Source organism: Leiobunum rupestre, chromosome 2, assembly GCF_980474605.1.
Source record: "Leiobunum rupestre chromosome 2, qqLeiRupe1.1.hap1, whole genome shotgun sequence".
NCBI lineage: Eukaryota > Metazoa > Arthropoda > Arachnida > Opiliones > Sclerosomatidae > Leiobunum > Leiobunum rupestre.
Genome location: NC_143385.1, coordinates 90,705,392 through 90,723,091, shown reverse-complemented (window position 1 = coordinate 90,723,091; position 17,700 = coordinate 90,705,392). Strand labels below are relative to the sequence as shown.

The 17,700-nt window shown below is 32.8% G+C and overlaps 1 protein-coding gene across 2 annotated transcripts in view; it reads right to left on the bottom strand.

Annotated features, from left to right (window-relative positions):
- LOC149960328 (neuropeptides capa receptor-like) overlaps nt 1–17,700 on the bottom strand; it is a 132,921-nt gene that overhangs the window by 97,447 nt on the left and 17,774 nt on the right. For both annotated transcript variants that reach the window (XM_090165233.1, XM_090165234.1), the window contains exon 2: nt 12,685–13,046. In XM_090165233.1, the coding sequence (XP_090021359.1) occupies nt 12,685–12,910 (226 nt within the window). In that variant the 5' untranslated portion in view covers nt 12,911–13,046. The remainder of the gene's footprint in view (nt 1–12,684; nt 13,047–17,700) is intronic.

Sequence of the window (17,700 nt, the reverse complement as noted above, 5' to 3'; positions counted from 1 at the left end):
TGAGGGTACTGAAACCTGCCTCAATTTTAATAGCAGTATAAACTCTCAAGTTATTAAATTTCTTTCAGAATTAAGCGATTTTTTTATTGATTTACGTCTAGAAAATTAAGCATACTATTTTAAATGATAAAAAATTATTTCTTTAGTGTACCTTAAAATAATTGTTAAATTAGGTTCAGGTAGAGACTTTAAATATGCAAGGTAACGTTTAGTAACGCCTGTACAAAACCCACTCTGCCACCTTACTACATTACGTATTGCCGCTCAAAATTCATCGAGTCTATTAATTTGCTTAAAGGGAATATAAACTGAATGCATTCCTTGTGGTTGACCCCTAACAAGTTGAGCAAGAATTCACTAACTAGATCCAGAAATAACTTTTAATTTCAACAAGTTTTATGGTTGTATTCCCTTTAAAAATTACACTGCGTAGGGATATTTACCAACTGATAAACCGTATTTTCCCAATGAAATTTTCTTCCCAAGGGTGTTTTGAAAAATCAACGCGAAGCTGTTTCAAGCGAATAACACTACCAAGATAGGTTACGCATTGTAGCTCGGCCATCCGCTTAAAGGCGTTAAAAGTCGCTAGATTACTTAGTGGCCTAAGGTGGTGCCTTGGGTATTATCCTAGCTGATAACTTCTCTTGTAAGATATATATTCTATATTAATGAGAAACAGGATTTCCAATCTACATTCCACCTTCTGCAAAAACCCCTGTGGAATTGGGCGGAAACTCAATATTTACCGTTATATATCGAACCGCCGATTTTTGCCGAAGAGCTAGAGTGAACAATCCGTTTAATAATAATAACTATTGGTTTTCCTAATAATCAGCTAGGCTAATACCCAAGGCATCTAGCGACATTCGTTGCCTTTAATTTAAGCGAATAACATTAACACCATAGGTATACAGGGTGTTTCAAACTGCTACGTAAAAATTTGAGGAGTTGTAGGGGGTGAGTTAAGAAATATGCCTGTTTTTCCCTATTTTCCTATTATGAGTTACAAGAGCGCCAGAGAGCTTCAAAGTGTGGCCTACTAGCCCCTGGAAGTAGGCTACAACAAGCTCAAAACCAAGCAGCAGGGAAACGCGAACATTAAGGTTTGGGTTCGTGTGATAGGTATAAAAGGACTTTGTAAGCAAATCGAGGTAACCAGCGTAAAAAATGTAAACTTAAACCGTATTTAAAGTCGTGATGGACCGCGATTTCTCATCACTTTCGAACTGCAACAATGGAGGTCACTTCGGAAGAACTGGCGGATATTAATTTCGTGTATGGACTAGCGGATGGCAATGCTTTGACTGCTCAACGTCTCTACCAGGAGAGGTAACCGAACCGGCGCAGCCTGTTTCCACACATCGTAGGAAAATGGGGAAAAAACAAGCATACTTCTCAACTCACCCCCTACAACTCCTTAAAATTTTTGCATAACCTTTTGAAACACCCTGTATATATTACATACTTTTCCACATATTTAGATTCTTAGATGCTTAGACGTGCCCTCTCGCCAAAAAGGCTGAAATGATAAATTCAGCCAAAGGCTGTTATAAAATGCGCTCTTTAACCTTAACGTGGGTCGAATTTATTTACAAATGCGTCAGCATCTCGTATGATCACTAATGAGCTTGTCGATCTCCGTTATTGATCGTAGGAAAATGTGACCCAGCTAAAAGACAATGCAAATTCACGCTCTTAATAGAGATAAAAGAATTTCATCTTCTAAACCGCCCATTTGTCCAATATGTGTATCCAATATTAAAAACGAGACCAGCATTTGCATTCAAAAAGAAACAACGATGGTAAAGATTTCAAAAGGGTTTTATGACAATATAACAGGTGATTTCAAGGTTATTTGGGAAAATATGAGGACTTAAGTAATCGGGTTTATCACTTCAGTAATCAGGTTTGTCACTTCAGTAATCAGGTTCATCACTTCAGTAATCAGGTTTATCACTTAAGTAATCAGGTTTATCACTTAAGTAATCAGGTTTATCACTTAAGTAATCAGGTTTATCACTTAAGTATTCAGGTTTATCACTTAAGTATTCAGGTTTATCACTTAAGTAATCAGGTTTATCACTTAAGTATTCAGGTGAACACATAGTTGCTAGTTACTAAAAGTCACTAGAAATCACCGACATTATTCAGCTTTTTCATAACTACTGGGTTTGTTATTACAAAACACAAAGAGTCTGCTTAGTCAATGAAAATCCAGTAATTTATTAGCTGGTGGCTAAATCTGAGTACTAAATTAAAACCATGGAGACCACTGTTGTACAATAAAAAATGTCTTTTATTAAAAATAAATAAAAGCTACGCTGCGGCCGTTTCTAGCGTCGTCGTCAGGCGATTACATACTAGCGCTAATCGAAAATTTCAGAAGGGTTGACAGAAAAAAGGGCAATAGTAGTTCGAGTGTATACGCAATCTTTTTATAAAACACCAGAAAAAACCGGTTGTATACTATTGGACCGAATCCCGTTTGACCGAATCCCATTGAACCGAAAAGTATTTTCGTTTATAGCCCAACATGGCGGGATTCAGTTGAATGGGAAATTTAAATCTGGTTCGTTTTCACTTCGGGTAGGTTAGTTTAGGTTAGGTTAGGTTAGGTTGGGTTGGGTTAGGTTAGGTTAGTTCACATTGGGTTGGGTTAGGTTAAGTTAGGTTAGTTCACGTTGGGTTGGGTTAGGTTAGGTTAGGTTAAGTTAGGTTGGGTTAGGTTAGATATGGTAGGCAACTATTTCACGTCGGGTCTTATCAAGGTTATTTTCCAAAATTAAACCCGGAAAATATCAAATTTCAAGGGAAAAAGGTCTAAAAATACACGTCGGTACGAAATAATAAATATTTAAGACATAGTTTAGTCCAAATTTGATATACTATCGTCACGTAACCTACGATATATAAATATGTATCAATAACGGTCTATTGAATGAAAACCGCGCAAAACGCGGTTTTCGGTCGATTGGAATTCAATTGAATGGTACATTCGGACGAATGGGATTTCAGTCCAATGGTCTACAATCGAAAAAACCGAAAGGGTATAAGTAATTTGAGTATTTACACAGACTTCAAAAACACACCCGAAAACCCGAAATTTGTACAACAGTGGTCTCCATGGTTTTAATTTAGTAACACCTGTACAAGATAGTACGCACATACAATTAGTAAATCTGAGTAATCAATAAGAATAATCACTGAATTATTGTAATAAATTTTGAGAATTATCACTGAAATATTTTGATAATTTTATGGAAATTATCACTGGAAAAGTATTATTTGGAAGTGTTATGTGTAAATAACGAGGGGATGATCACTCCGCGTAATCGATGTACAGAGCCGTACCTTTGACTGTACTAATGGGATTACGCGTAATCTTTGAAGTCCCTGCCTTTGGCAGTGCTAATCTAAGCGTAATCCGGTGTACAGACTTTCTAAGAGTGGTTATAAAAAAAAATGAGAAATCAAAGGAAATTATCTATAATAATTGTGATAAATCAGTGGAAATTATCAATAATAATTGTGAGAAATCAGTGGAAATTATCAATAATAATTGTGAGAAATCAGTGGAAATTATCAACAATAATTGTGAGAAATCAGTGGAAATTATCAATAATAATTGTGAGAAATCAAAGGAAATAATCAACGGAAAATTGTGAGTAATCAAAGGAAATTATCAATAATAATTGTGAGAAATCAAAGGAAATAATCAATGAGAAATTGTGAGTAATCAAAGGAAATTACCAATAATAATTGTGATAAATCAAAGGAAATAATCAATGAGAAATTGTGAGTAATCAAAGGAAATTACCAATAAAAATTGTGAGAAATCAAAGGAAATTATAAATAATAATTGTGATAAATCAGAGGAAATTATCAATAATCATTGTGATAAATCAGCGGAAATAATCAACGAAAAATTGTAATTAATCACAGGAAATTATCAATAATAATTGTGAGAAATCAAAGGAAATAATCAATAATAATTGTGAGAAATCAAAGGAAATAATCAACGGAAAATTGTGAGTAATCAAAGGAAATTATCAATAATAATTGTGAGAAATCAAAGGAAATAATCAATGAAAAATTGTGAGTAATCAAAGGAAATTACCAATAATAATTGTGAGAAATCAAAGGAAATTATAAATAATAATTGTGATAAATCAGAGGAAATTATCAATAATAATTGTGAGAAATCAGTGGAAATTATCAATAATAATTGTGAGAAATCAGTGGAAATTATCAATAATAATTGTGACAAATCAGTGGAAATTATCAATAATAATTGTGAGAATACAAAGGAAATTACCAATAATAATTGTGAGAAATCAAAGGAAATTATAAATAATAATTGTAATAAATCAGAGGAAATTATCAATAATAATTGTGAGAAATCAGTGGAAATTATCAATAATAATTGTGAGAAATCAGTGGAAATTATCAATAATAATTGTGAGAATACAAAGGAAATTACCAATAATAATTGTGAGAAATCAAAGGAAATTATAAATAATAATTGTAATAAATCAGAGGAAATTATCAATAATAATTGTGAGAAATCAGTGGAAATTATCAATAATAATTGTGAGAAATCAGTGGAAATTATCAATAATAATTGTGAGAATACAAAGGAAATTATCAATAATAATTGTGAGAAATCAAAGGAAATAATCAATGAGAAATTGTGAGTAATCAAAGGAAATTACCAATAATAATTGTGAGAAATCAAAGGAAATTATAAATAATAATTGTGATAAATCAGAGGAAATTATCAATAATCATTGTGATAAATCAGCGGAAATAATCAACGAAAAATTGTAATTAATCAAAGGAAATTATCAATAATAATTGTGAGAAATCAAAGGAAATAATCAATAATAATTGTGAGAAATCAAAGGAAATAATCAACGGAAAGTTGTGAGTAATCAAAGGAAATTACCAATAATAATTGTGAGAAATCAAAGGAAATTATAAATAATAATTGTGAGAAATCAGTGGAAATTATTAATAATAATTGTGAGAAATCAGTGGAAATTATCAATAATAATTGTGATAAATCAGCGGAAATAATCAGCGAAAAATTGTAATTAATCAAAGGAAATTATCAATAATAATTGTGAGAAATGAAAGGAAATTATAAATAATAATTGTGATAAATCAGAGGAAATTATCAATAATCATTGTGATAAATCAGCGGAAATAATCAACGAAAAATTGTAATTAATTAAAGGAAATTATCAATAATAATTGTGAGAAATCAAAGGAAATAATCAACGGAAAATTGTGAGTAATCAAAGGAAATTATCAATAATAATTGTGAGAAATCAAAGGAAATAATCAATGAAAAATTGTGAGTAATCAAAGGAAATTACCAATAATAATTGTGATAAATCAAAGGAAATTATAAATAATAATTGTGATAAATCAGAGGAAATTATCAATAATAATTGTGAGAAATCAGTGGAAATTATCAATAATAATTGTGAGAAATCAGTGGAAATTATCAATAATAATTGTGATAATACAAAGGAAATTATCAATAATAATTGTGAGAAATCAAAGGAAATTATAAATAATAATTGTGATAAATCAGAGGAAATTATCAATAATAATTGTGAGAATACAAAGGAAATTATCAATAATAATTGTGAGAAATCAGTGGAAATTATCAATAATAATTGTGACAAATCAGTGGAAATTATCAATAATAATTGTGAGAATACAAAGGAAATTACCAATAATAATTGTGAGAAATCAAAGGAAATTATAAATAATAATTGTAATAAATCAGAGGAAATTATCAATAATAATTGTGAGAAATCAGTGGAAATTATCAATAATAATTGTGAGAAATCAGTGGAAATTATCAATAATAATTGTGAGAATACAAAGGAAATTACCAATAATAATTGTGAGAAATCAAAGGAAATTATAAATAATAATTGTAATAAATCAGAGGAAATTATCAATAATAATTGTGAGAAATCAGTGGAAATTATCAATAATAATTGTGAGAAATCAGTGGAAATTATCAATAATAATTGTGAGAAATCAGTGGAAATTATCAATAATAATTGTGAGAATACAAAAGAAATTATCAATAATAATTGTAAGAAATCAAAGGAAATTATCAATAATAATTGTGAGAAATCAATGAAAATTATCAATAATAATTGTGAGAAATCAGTGGAAATTATCAATAATAATTGTGAGAAATCAGTGGAAATTATCAATAATAATTGTGGGAAATCAGTGGAAATTATCAATAATAATTGTGATAATACAAAGGAAATTATCAATAATAATTGTGATAATACAAAGGAAATTATCAATAATAATTGTGAGAAATTAGTGGAAATTATAAATAATAATTGTGAGAAATCAGTGGAAATTATCAATAATAATTGTGAGAAATCAGTGGAAATTATCAATAATAATTGTGAGAAATCAGTCATGTGAACAAAGCATATCGAAAAATGTTGGGTTTCAAGCTAAGCCTAGGTATTTAATTTATTTTTTAAATATGAGCAAAACCTAAATATATTTAACCTACATTTTATTATCAGAAAAAAGGTACACCCATGAAAAAAAAAATTTTTTTGGGGTGCTGTAAAATAGGCTGCTGATAATCGAAAAATAAACTTCGGAGCAAAGACAAACAGAACTTCGGTTTCTTTGGTGGATTTAAGTTAAAAAAAGCGAAATAAATGTAAATGAAGGAAGTCTTGTTTAAAAGTAGAAAGGTTTTGAAATCTTACACCGCTTGCTCTTGAAGCAACCGCCTCGAACGCTGGCACATCTTGCCAAGAATCCTACTCAAGAGTGTAATGTGTTTTCTAAACTGTACAATGTTTTTATTCTCTTACCGCGGCAAGATCCCAAGGAACCTTAATATAGATATTTCATTTTATTTGTGGCATCCTCATTTCATACTCGACTAATCCTCTGAGGATTCCTACGATCACAATTTTATTCCGACAAACCCAATTTGCATAAGACTACTAATAAGGTTGGCTACAGGATTTGTAAGGCAAATCTAGCGGAATTTAAAGTTTTTGTCCTTGAAAAGAGAAGTTTCAAAGAAAAGGATAAAGAAAGGCTTAAAATTTGACAGGTATCGCTGTAGTTTTAGTTTTAAGATAAATAAATAATAATACGCTAAGCTAATACCCAGCTTACGTTTTTGCCAAACAATATGGAAATTGTTTACTACTGTTTTTATAAGATATTGATTATATCAGTTAAGTAAATTACACATACGGCTGAACTATTTATTTATTTATAAACCGTTTTATCTCGACGTAATAGTTTTAGAAAGTTGGTATACGATGTATTTGTCTATAGTTTTCAATCGTCTTTTGAAAAATCAGCGGGAGCCTGCGAAGACAAATGTTTCAAGCTCATAATAATCAGGCACCACTTTTGAAGCCATTAATTCAGGTGGCCGGGTTACAATGCGTAGGAGGGTGGTGGCAAGCCCTGCATGTCACGCGAGCCAACAGCTCCCTACACTAACTATTACCGTTAACCTCAAGAAGTGTTATGGAACATTAGCAATATCATATGTAACATAATTACTCATAAGTATGCCTCTGTATAACATTTCCATTGAAAAAAATTCACGCGGAACATACAATAAGCGGACCCAAAAATGAAAAAATGCTTAAAATCCTTGCGCTATTGAAAAGGTTACCATGGAAATGAAATCATGTGATCGCGAGGCACGAACTAAACTTGACAAGGGCAAAGCCAGAAACGCGTGAGGAATTCTCACTAACTTCCGTTTCCCATTAGTAAAGTTGATGACGCGTATTTCGTCACGGAGTTGTAAGTGACGTAATTGACGTCATATCCCGTGAACAAGGTTTCATTAACGAAAATATTTTTATGGCATACTTATGAGTGATTATGTTACATATGGCAATATTGATAAAGATGCAATCTTCTTTTGTAAGATAGATATTATACACTTATGATTATATGTACTACAGCCATCTTAACATCTCAATGGAAGATAATCAAAGTAGTTTTAAACCCAGAAACTTGAAAACGAATGTTAGAGGCTCCCGTATTTTAAGCACATAACATATATGCAAAAAAGGGCTAATAATAAATAATAATAAATTATATAAATAAGGTATTATACGAAGGAAAAGTAGTGCAAATAAAAGAAAGTAACTAAAGTACCGTTCAGACTGTGCAATTGTATTGGTGCCAAATTAGTTGTTCATATCCAATATATACCTTTCTCCGAAAAATAGGTTTATATTTAATTTTTGTGGTTCGTCAAAGTACGACAATTGCTCACACGAGGGCTCAGGATTTGAAATCCTCCAAAGGGATTATTCTTTTATTTTATTATCGTCTGCTTTACTGTTTCTTGTATGAAGTTAAGAAATTTAGCTTTTCGAAATTATTTGTCTGCTATATCGATAAAAGGAATAATATATATTAACAGAAGTAAATGAACCAAAGTTATCGAAATAGCCCTCAGAATCGAATTGAGTTTTCCTTATTAAAATGATGAGAAAATCGAGTCAAATAAAAGCTAATTTCCACCCCCGTCATTTGACGCGATAAATTGCACTTGGAAATTGTGGGTAGAGCTATTTCTATGTATTAAAAATGGTTTCATAAAAACCAAAACTTTTTTTCGGCCTAAGAGCGCGCAAAATTTCAAATTCAAGGTCAAAAAGTAACTTCATAAGGAAAACGCCTCCAACATGGGGAGAATAGCAACAGGGTTCGTACAAAATTTTCGGAATTAAATTCTCTGACATTTCCAGGTTTTCCCCGACCAAATGGCCAAATTTCCCTGACGTTTGTAGAATAAATTAATGGTTTGAGGTAAAATGTTGAAAAATATTGGTTTTGTATTTTTAATACATATTTCAAAAATTTATTTGCCGAATTTTTGGGTTCATTTTAAAATTCTCTTACTTTTTTGGAACATTTTAAAATTCCCTGACTATTTGGAATCATTTTAAAATTCCCTGATTTTTCCCTGACTATTTGGAATCATTTTAAAATTCCCTGATTTTCCCTGATTATTTGGAATCATTTTAAAATTCCCTGATTTTCCCCTGACTATTTGGAATCATTTTAAAATTCCCTGATTTTTCCCTGACTATGTGGAATCATTTTAAAATTCTCTGACTTTTCCCTGACTATTTGGAATCATTTTAAAATTCTCTGACTTTTCCCTGACTATTTGGAATGATTTTAAAATTAAATGATTTTTCCCTGACTATTTGGAATCATTTAAAATTCTTTGACTTTTCCCTGACAATTTGGAATCATTTTAAAATTCTCTGACTTTTCCCTGACCATTTGGAATCATTTTAAAATTCTCTGACTTTTCCCTGACCATTTGGAATCATTTTAAAATTCTCTGACTTTTCCCTGACAATTTGGAATCATTTTAAAATTCTCTGACTTTTCCCTGACCATTTGGAATCATTTTAAAATTCTCTGACTTTTCCCTGACTATTTGGAATCATTTTTAAATTGCCTGACTTTTCCCTGACCATTTGGAATCATTTTAAAATTCCCTGACTTTTCCCTGACCATTTGGAATCATTTTAAAATTCTCTGACTTTTCCTTGACCATTTGGAATCATTTTAAAATTTTCTGACTTTTCCCTGACTATTTGGAATCATTTTAAAATTATCTGACTTTTCCCTGACCATTTGGAATCATTTTAAAATTCTCTGACTTTTCCCTGACTATTTGGAATCATTTAAAAATTCCCTGATTTTTCCCTGACTATTTGGAATCATTTTAAAATTCTCTGACTTTTCCCTGACAATTTGGAATCATTTTAAAATTCTCTGACTTTTCCCTGACCATTTGGAATCATTTTAAAATTCTCTGACTTTTCCCTGACTATTTGGAATCATTTTTAAATTGCCTGACTTTTCCCTGACCATTTGGAATCATTTTAAAATTCCCTGACTTTTCCCTGACCATTTGGAATCATTTTAAAATTCTCTGACTTTTCCTTGACCATTTGGAATCATTTTAAAATTCTCTGACTTTTCCCTGACTATTTGGAATCATTTTAAAATTCCCTGATTTTTCCCTGACTATGTGGAATCATTTTAAAATTCCCTGATTTTTCCTTGACTATTTGGAATCATTTTAAAATTCTCTGACTTTTCCTTGACCATTTGGAATCATTTTAAAATTCTCTGACTTTTCCCTGACTATTTGGAATCATTTTAAAATTCCCTGATTTTTCCCTGACTATGTGGAATCATTTTAAAATTCCCTGATTTTTCCTTGACTATTTGGAATCATTTTAAAATTCTCTGACTTTTCCCTGACTATTTGGAATCATTTAAAAATTCCCTGATTTTTCCCTGACTATTTGGAATCATTTTAAAATTCTCTGACTTTTCCCTGACAATTTGGAATCATTTTAAAATTCTCTGACTTTTCCCTGACCATTTGGAATCATTTTAAAATTCTCTGACTTTTCCCTGACTATTTGGAATCATTTTTAAATTGCCTGACTTTTCCCTGACCATTTGGAATCATTTTAAAATTCCCTGACTTTTCCCTGACCATTTGGAATCATTTTAAAATTCTCTGACTTTTCCTTGACCATTTGGAATCATTTTAAAATTCTCTGACTTTTCCCTGACTATTTGGAATCATTTTAAAATTCTCTGACTTTTCCCTGACTATTTGGAATCATTTTAAAATTGCCTGACTTTTCCCTGACCATTTGGAATCATTTTAAAATTATTTGACTTTTCCCTGACTATTTGGAATAATTTTAAAATGCTCTGACTTTTCCCTGACTATTTGGAATCATTTTAAAATTATCTGACTTTTCCCTGACTATTTGGAATCATTTTAAAATTATCTGACTTTTCCCTGACTATTTGGAATCATTTTAAAATTCTCTGACTATTCCCTGACTATTTGGAATCATTTTAAAATTCCCTGACTTTCCCCTGACCTTTTGAAAACATTTTCAAATCCCCTGACTTTTCCAGGTTTTCCAGGTCGTGTACGAACCCCAGGGTTGGCACAATTTTGACAAGGGTTGAAAAAACAGCGGATTTTTTTAGGAAAAAACCGGGTGGAAAAAACTAGATTTTTCCGCGGTTTTTTCCACCTATTGTTTCCCTGTTAAAAACCCTGTGGAAAATCGTACTTCCATGTTTTTTTCCACCTCTAGTGGCAAAATTCAATAAAAAATAAATAATAAAAGCATTATATTCTTCTATTCTATTCACTCTTTTTTCATCTCTCCTATTTGCAATGACCAAACTAGTCACTTAATAGATATATCAATGATTAATTTAGCATGAAAATAGTTTTTTGCATTTTTTTCGGTTTTTACCAGTTTTTCCCACATTTCCCGGCAAAAACCTATTTTTGCCATCCCAATCCTGAGCAATCTGATAACTTCGGTTCATTTACTTTAGATATTAAGCAGACGACGGGTCAAGGGTTTCAAAGTTCCCGCGTCTCTCTCTCTCTCTCTCTCTCTCTCTCAAACAAATTTCCAGTCAAAAATCTGTCACCTACCCGATCAAAGTTGCCTGTTGGTCCCCCACAAAGGGTGCCACGTTTGCGGTTCACACTGCTTAATCCAGTGCCAATTAGTACCACAAATTCCGTGGCCAAACTAATTAGCGTTTAAAAGTTGTATAGTGTTAATGCCCCTTTAAAATTTTAAAAGAGAGTAGAGTGCCATAAATAATTAACATTACTTAATAGCTCGGCAAATATATTTGTCTAAGATAGCTTAAATCTGAAATAAAATACAAAACCCTCTTTTAACGCTTTTCGTCCTGTTCCCTAAACGCCGATATTTCGCGCTCTTTAAATTTCTTCAAACGTTTTTGTAATAGAAGAAAACCTTTCGCGCATCAAAACCATTTTCTCGTTCTACCACTATTTCCTAATATTTTCCCAAAATTTTCCAAAATATTTTCCACAATTTCCTACATTCGTTTCCAAAATTTCACATTTTATTTTACACAATTTCCAACATTACATTATTTTCCACAATTTCCCATATTTTTTTACACAATTTCCAACATTACATTATTTTCCACAATTTCCCAAATAATTTTCCACAATATCCCATTTTATTTTCCACAATTTACCACATTATTGTCCACAACGAGGGGCTAACCACTCTTAGAATATCTGTACACCGGATTACGCTTAGATTAGCACTGCCAAAGGCAGGGACTTCAAAGATTACGCGTAATCCCATTAGTACAGTCAAAGGTACGGCTCTGTACACCGATTACGCGGAGTGATAAGCCCCTCGGTCCACAATTCCCCATATTTTTTCACAATTTCCCACAATTCCCCACATTTTTACCACATTTTTTCCACAATTTACCACATTTTTTCCACAATTTACCACATTATTGTCCACAATTCCCCATTTATTTTCCCCAATTTTCCATATTGCTTTCCACAATATTATCCACAATTTCCCACATTATTTTCCACAATTTATCATATTATTTTCCACAATTCCCCACATTATTTTCCCCAATTCCCCACATTATTTTTCCCAAATTCCCCACATTATTTTCGACAATTTCCCACATTATTATAGAAATGTAATCTACCACTGTCCGTGGCCACTGACTGAAATCAAACAACTACAATAAAAGGTGAGAGTAGAGAGACCAACTTACCGAACAAGAGTATCAGTAGATCGGAGATGGCCAACGAAAACAAGTAGTAATTAGTCGGCGTCTGAAAGTTGGCGTTTCGCACGATAACGAGACACACGATGACATTCCCGATCACGCCAGTCACGAAGATGATAATGTACACGATAGTTATGGGAATGACAATCTCGTGAGAGATCTGCTGTGGCCCGCGCATCAGTTCCAAGTATTCCTTCACGGTTAAGTTCATTGTTCCTCCGATTACGGTTTCACCGACGGTGCACCACCGGGCTGTAATAACGCGTTAAACACGCCACCGTCACGAAATGTCCTTGGGTGTCCGCTACGAGCCTCTTCATATTGATTCCAGCACACCACCCCGAAACCTAGAAAGAGATTAAAGGAGTGAAATATTTGCGAGATGTCAATCTTATCGACCGCGAAAGTCCTGGAAGCCCTCCGGAATATTCGACATTCATTGGGGCGACACTATTTGGTTTAGTAAGGACGAGAAAATAGAACCACCTTATTATACTTAAGACGGCTCTAATCTATTTACCATTCGGTGTTCAATAATATTGTCCGCGTTACCCGAGGCTGCTTTGATCTTTAAGCTCTCGACTGAATGTATATTCAATTAGAACAATAAAACTCTGATTTGCTCCTCATTAAGTTACCCAATAAGATTAATTTTGCGGAAAATTTAATCCCCTCGTAATTAGTTATAAGTGTTAAATTTTTGAAAGAATTAAGAAGTATTAAATTAAATAATTTTGATGTAAGAATTATAATTGAAAAGTTTAGAGTTTAGCCGTTGCCTACGTTATTATAAGGGCCAAAGCACGTCTTCGGACTAGAGGGGTACATTTTTACTACGCGAAGACTTTCTTTGCTTGTGTTTCACGAAAGATGGCTCTCTTACAAGGAACTAATAACGTAAGGCTTCACATTTTCCATTGAGACAAAATAACAATTTATTTTAAAAACATTAAAAATAACTTTTATATTTTTTTAATTTTTCAAATTCAACTACTTTAAAGAAGCTAAATAAAATAAAATTACATCCTATATTGGTTATAACGCAATAGTTTGCACTTTGAAACACCATACATGTATTTTTTGTGGATTTTAATTCTCGAACGTTGAAACCTTTCAGAAAATTTCAGTTGTCTAGGCAACGTATTCAGATAAGAGTGAACCTAGTAGCCGGAACTATCAAAATTTATTGACATATTTCCCGTGCACTGGCCTTTATAATAAGGTAGGCAACGACTGAGCTTAAGGAGACGTTACCAACGCAGACGGATCATCAAAGATCTTAAAACCCGATGGCATACTGTAGCTAGGAACAAATGCGTCCAAAAGCATAACAGTTCTAGTAATGTTTCGTAAGAGCTTTTGCGGAAAGCGATACCTCACGCGGATACACTAAAGCCAGGGTCACACTAGAGCTTAAAACCCAGTTTAAGTTGGTTTGAATGCTAGTTTTGACCGCCGACGATAATTCTTCGTTCACACGTGTGAAATCGCTTTACCCCAGTTCACTTATAGCCAAGGCTTACCATGATTTCAAATTATGACCAGATTTTTTTAAATAATAAAATGTATCCCAAAACAATTAGTTAATCTTGTTTACTTTACATATAGTAATATTATTTGACATTATTTAGGATTTTATTCCCATTATTTTTGAAAATATGAGCAATTTTACTTCCCCGCCTGGTGGTTTTGAAACTTGAAAGCGATTCTAAGCGAACCGACTTGGACGAATTGGGGAGCGTCCATTAATAACGTGAGGCAGTTTTGCCGATTTTTCGAACCCCCCTCCCCCCTTGGTGAGTTGTCGTGAGATTTGACTCGACCCCCTCCCTCCCCCCTAATATCACGTGAGATTTTTCAAAATGCGTATTTTTAGTGTAAATACGTTAATCTGTGTTTGATTGCGTTGGATTATTTAAAAAAAAACACATAATTTGCTTAATTATTTGTATTTAAGGCAGAACGTAGTCTTGAATCACAGTGAGTAAATCGAACATTAAAATACTTAAATTTTAAGTATTAAGGAACTACTAAAATTCGCAATTTTACACTGTTTCTTGCGGAAAAAAATTACGTGATATTTGCCAAAACCCCCCCACTCCTCCACGTGAGATTGTGTAAGATTCAGCTCGAACCCCTCCCTCTACTAACCCCCTCACGTAATTTATGGACGCTCCCTTGCTACCCGAACCAACACGAAGGGATTTCTTACGCTGGTTTTTTAAACTATATATCTAAATGAAGCGATTTTAGGGGTAAGTATGAACCTGGCTTACGAAGTAAACCCCCTGCGATGTCTGTCCAAATTTAAACCATTTCTCAAGCTCTTTCATCACTGACCTGTGGCGTAGCTAAGACACCCGAGGCTCTACCGCGAAACCCTTTTTGGGATTTTAGTTCGTATCTAGCATATTATTGAATAGGAATTTAGGGGCCCCTTGAAGCCCTGTGGCCCTCCTGCATTGCGGGGTCTGCGTGGGCCTTATTTACGCCACTGTCACTGACTAAAGGAATGTTTCCCACAAATTTAGTTAAGTTAATTTGCATAACAAATTATACACGTAATTCTCTTATGCTTATACAAATTATTTCGTTTCCTTTGCGAACATAAGAATAATTGTAATACAAGTACATACTGCTATTTGCCGACAAATTTCATAATTCATTTAAAAAACATGCAAATGGCAATTGTGCTAATTGCCTATAAATTTTATATATTATCTACAAAGCAGGAGAATGGCAATACTGTAATACAGCCATTTTCCCACAAACTTTACAATCTAAAAAGAAGGCCAATGGCAATACCGTAATACTGATATTTTCCCACAAATTTCATAATCGAAAATGCTGGAAAATGGCAATACTGTAATACTGCTAATTGCCTACAAATTTCATATTCAATCTAAAAAGTATACAAATGGCAATACTGCTAATTGCCTACAAATTTCATATTCAATCTAAAAAGCCTACAAATGGCAAAACTGCTATTTCCCTACAAATTTCATATTCAATATAAAAAGCATACAAAAGGCAAAACTGCTATTTGCCTACAAATTTAATATTTAATCTAAAAAGCATACAAAAGGCAAAACTGCTATTTCCCTACAAATTTAATATTTAATATAAAAATCATACAAAAGGCAAAACTGCTATTTCCCTACAAATTTAATATTTAATCTAAAAATAATACAAAAGGCAAAACTGCTATTTGACTACAAATTGAATATTCAATCTAAAAAGTATACAAATGGCAATACTGCTAATTGCCTACAAATTTCATATTCAATCTAAAAAGCCTACAAAAGGCAAAACTGCTATTTGACTACAAATTGAATATTCAATCTAAAAAGTATACAAATGGCAATACTGCTAATTGCCTACAAATTTCATATTCAATCTAAAAAGCCTACAAATGGCTAAACTGCTATTTGCCTACAAATTTCATATTCAATCTAAAAATCATACAAATTACAATACTGCTAATTGCCTACAAATTTCATATTCAATCTAAAAAGCATACAAATTCGCAATACTGTTCATACAACTATTTTCCTACAAATTTCATAAATAATCTAACTAACACACAATTTTCGGAATAAATATAATATGAACTCAAAACTTTTATGCTTTAAAAACAGTCCGTTTCCGTTGTGAACTGGAGAATAATGGAAATAACATCCTATTTAAAAAAAAATCGTTTGTTAGTGCCGCTAGGATCCGACGGCCCAATTCCTTTCACAACAGAAAAATTCCCTCGAGTGAGTCGCTACTTTTAGTACCTAGATTGAATCATGAAGACAATTTCTGTAGTTTCACCTCAAACATCCGTCGGAAAAGCGCTCGCGAAACGCTTGTAAAAAATACATATATTTGGCGTATAAGAGCAAATATTTCAGAACGTTTTTGTCGAATTGAATATGCTGTGTGTACTTTGCGCGAAACAAAGTATTTCCGGTGTTCGTTCGTGCAATTCAATTGAAATCAATGAAACACAATTTAAATTCAAATTTCCGTTGAATCTTTGCATTCTTTCGAGTATGGAATTTCTTCCTAGCGTAGCTTTTGAGCTATATGCTTTCTAAGAAATGTGATTTCTTAAGTTGATATAATAATTACGGTTCATACTTGAAAAGCGAACAAAAACACGAAAAGTATCTTGTGTAAATACTCATTTTGAAATGGATATGTATAAGCATTGCATACGGTTTTTGGAAAATGACACTATTTGTATAGATTTGAAATATTTATGTTGAATCCATTTCATTTTCTTGTTAATCAGATCTTTGACTAAAAATTCCCTAATAATTTTAAAATCTTAATTGAAGTTGCAACAGATGGGAGTGAGACCAAAAGTGACATAATTAAAAAGTGTGTCTATGGAAAGGTTTTGGAAATGAATGTAAAAGTCGAGGTAAAAGTTGGGAGGGTATACATTGGGCAGGGAATGAAGTTACAAAGTAGAAAAAGTGTCACCTGGTGAGAGCTTCGAGAACTAAGGAAGTGCTGGAAAAGGCCTATTTACTTTTTGCCACCCGATTCCAATTATATCGCCATCCATTTACTATTTAGTACAAAACACGAAAGAACTAACCATAAACTGTGTGCGTACTAGGAGCAACAAAACAAGGAGAACGCAGCTAGACTATAAACACGCTAATACCGTGTTGTGTACAAATTTCATTGGACGAATCTTTACGCTGAACGTTTTACGGAAAGGGGGAAGACAATTTCCGAATTTTCCCTTTCAGACGGCAGCATGCGCTATTGCGTCTAACCAATGAAAACTGTACGCAAGAAAATGCCCGACTTTTGACGGGTTGCGTTCTCCATGTGTGGGGTGCTGTTTTTCTTGCTCCAAGATGCTACGGAAGCCATCACCTCCCTACACTAACTACTACCGTTAACATCGCCAAGTTTTTATCGAGGAAAACTCCTTTAATCAGTGGTGAGATAACTTGCTCCTAGGTGCGTAGTCCGTGCTAGATTAACCTTCTATGTGCA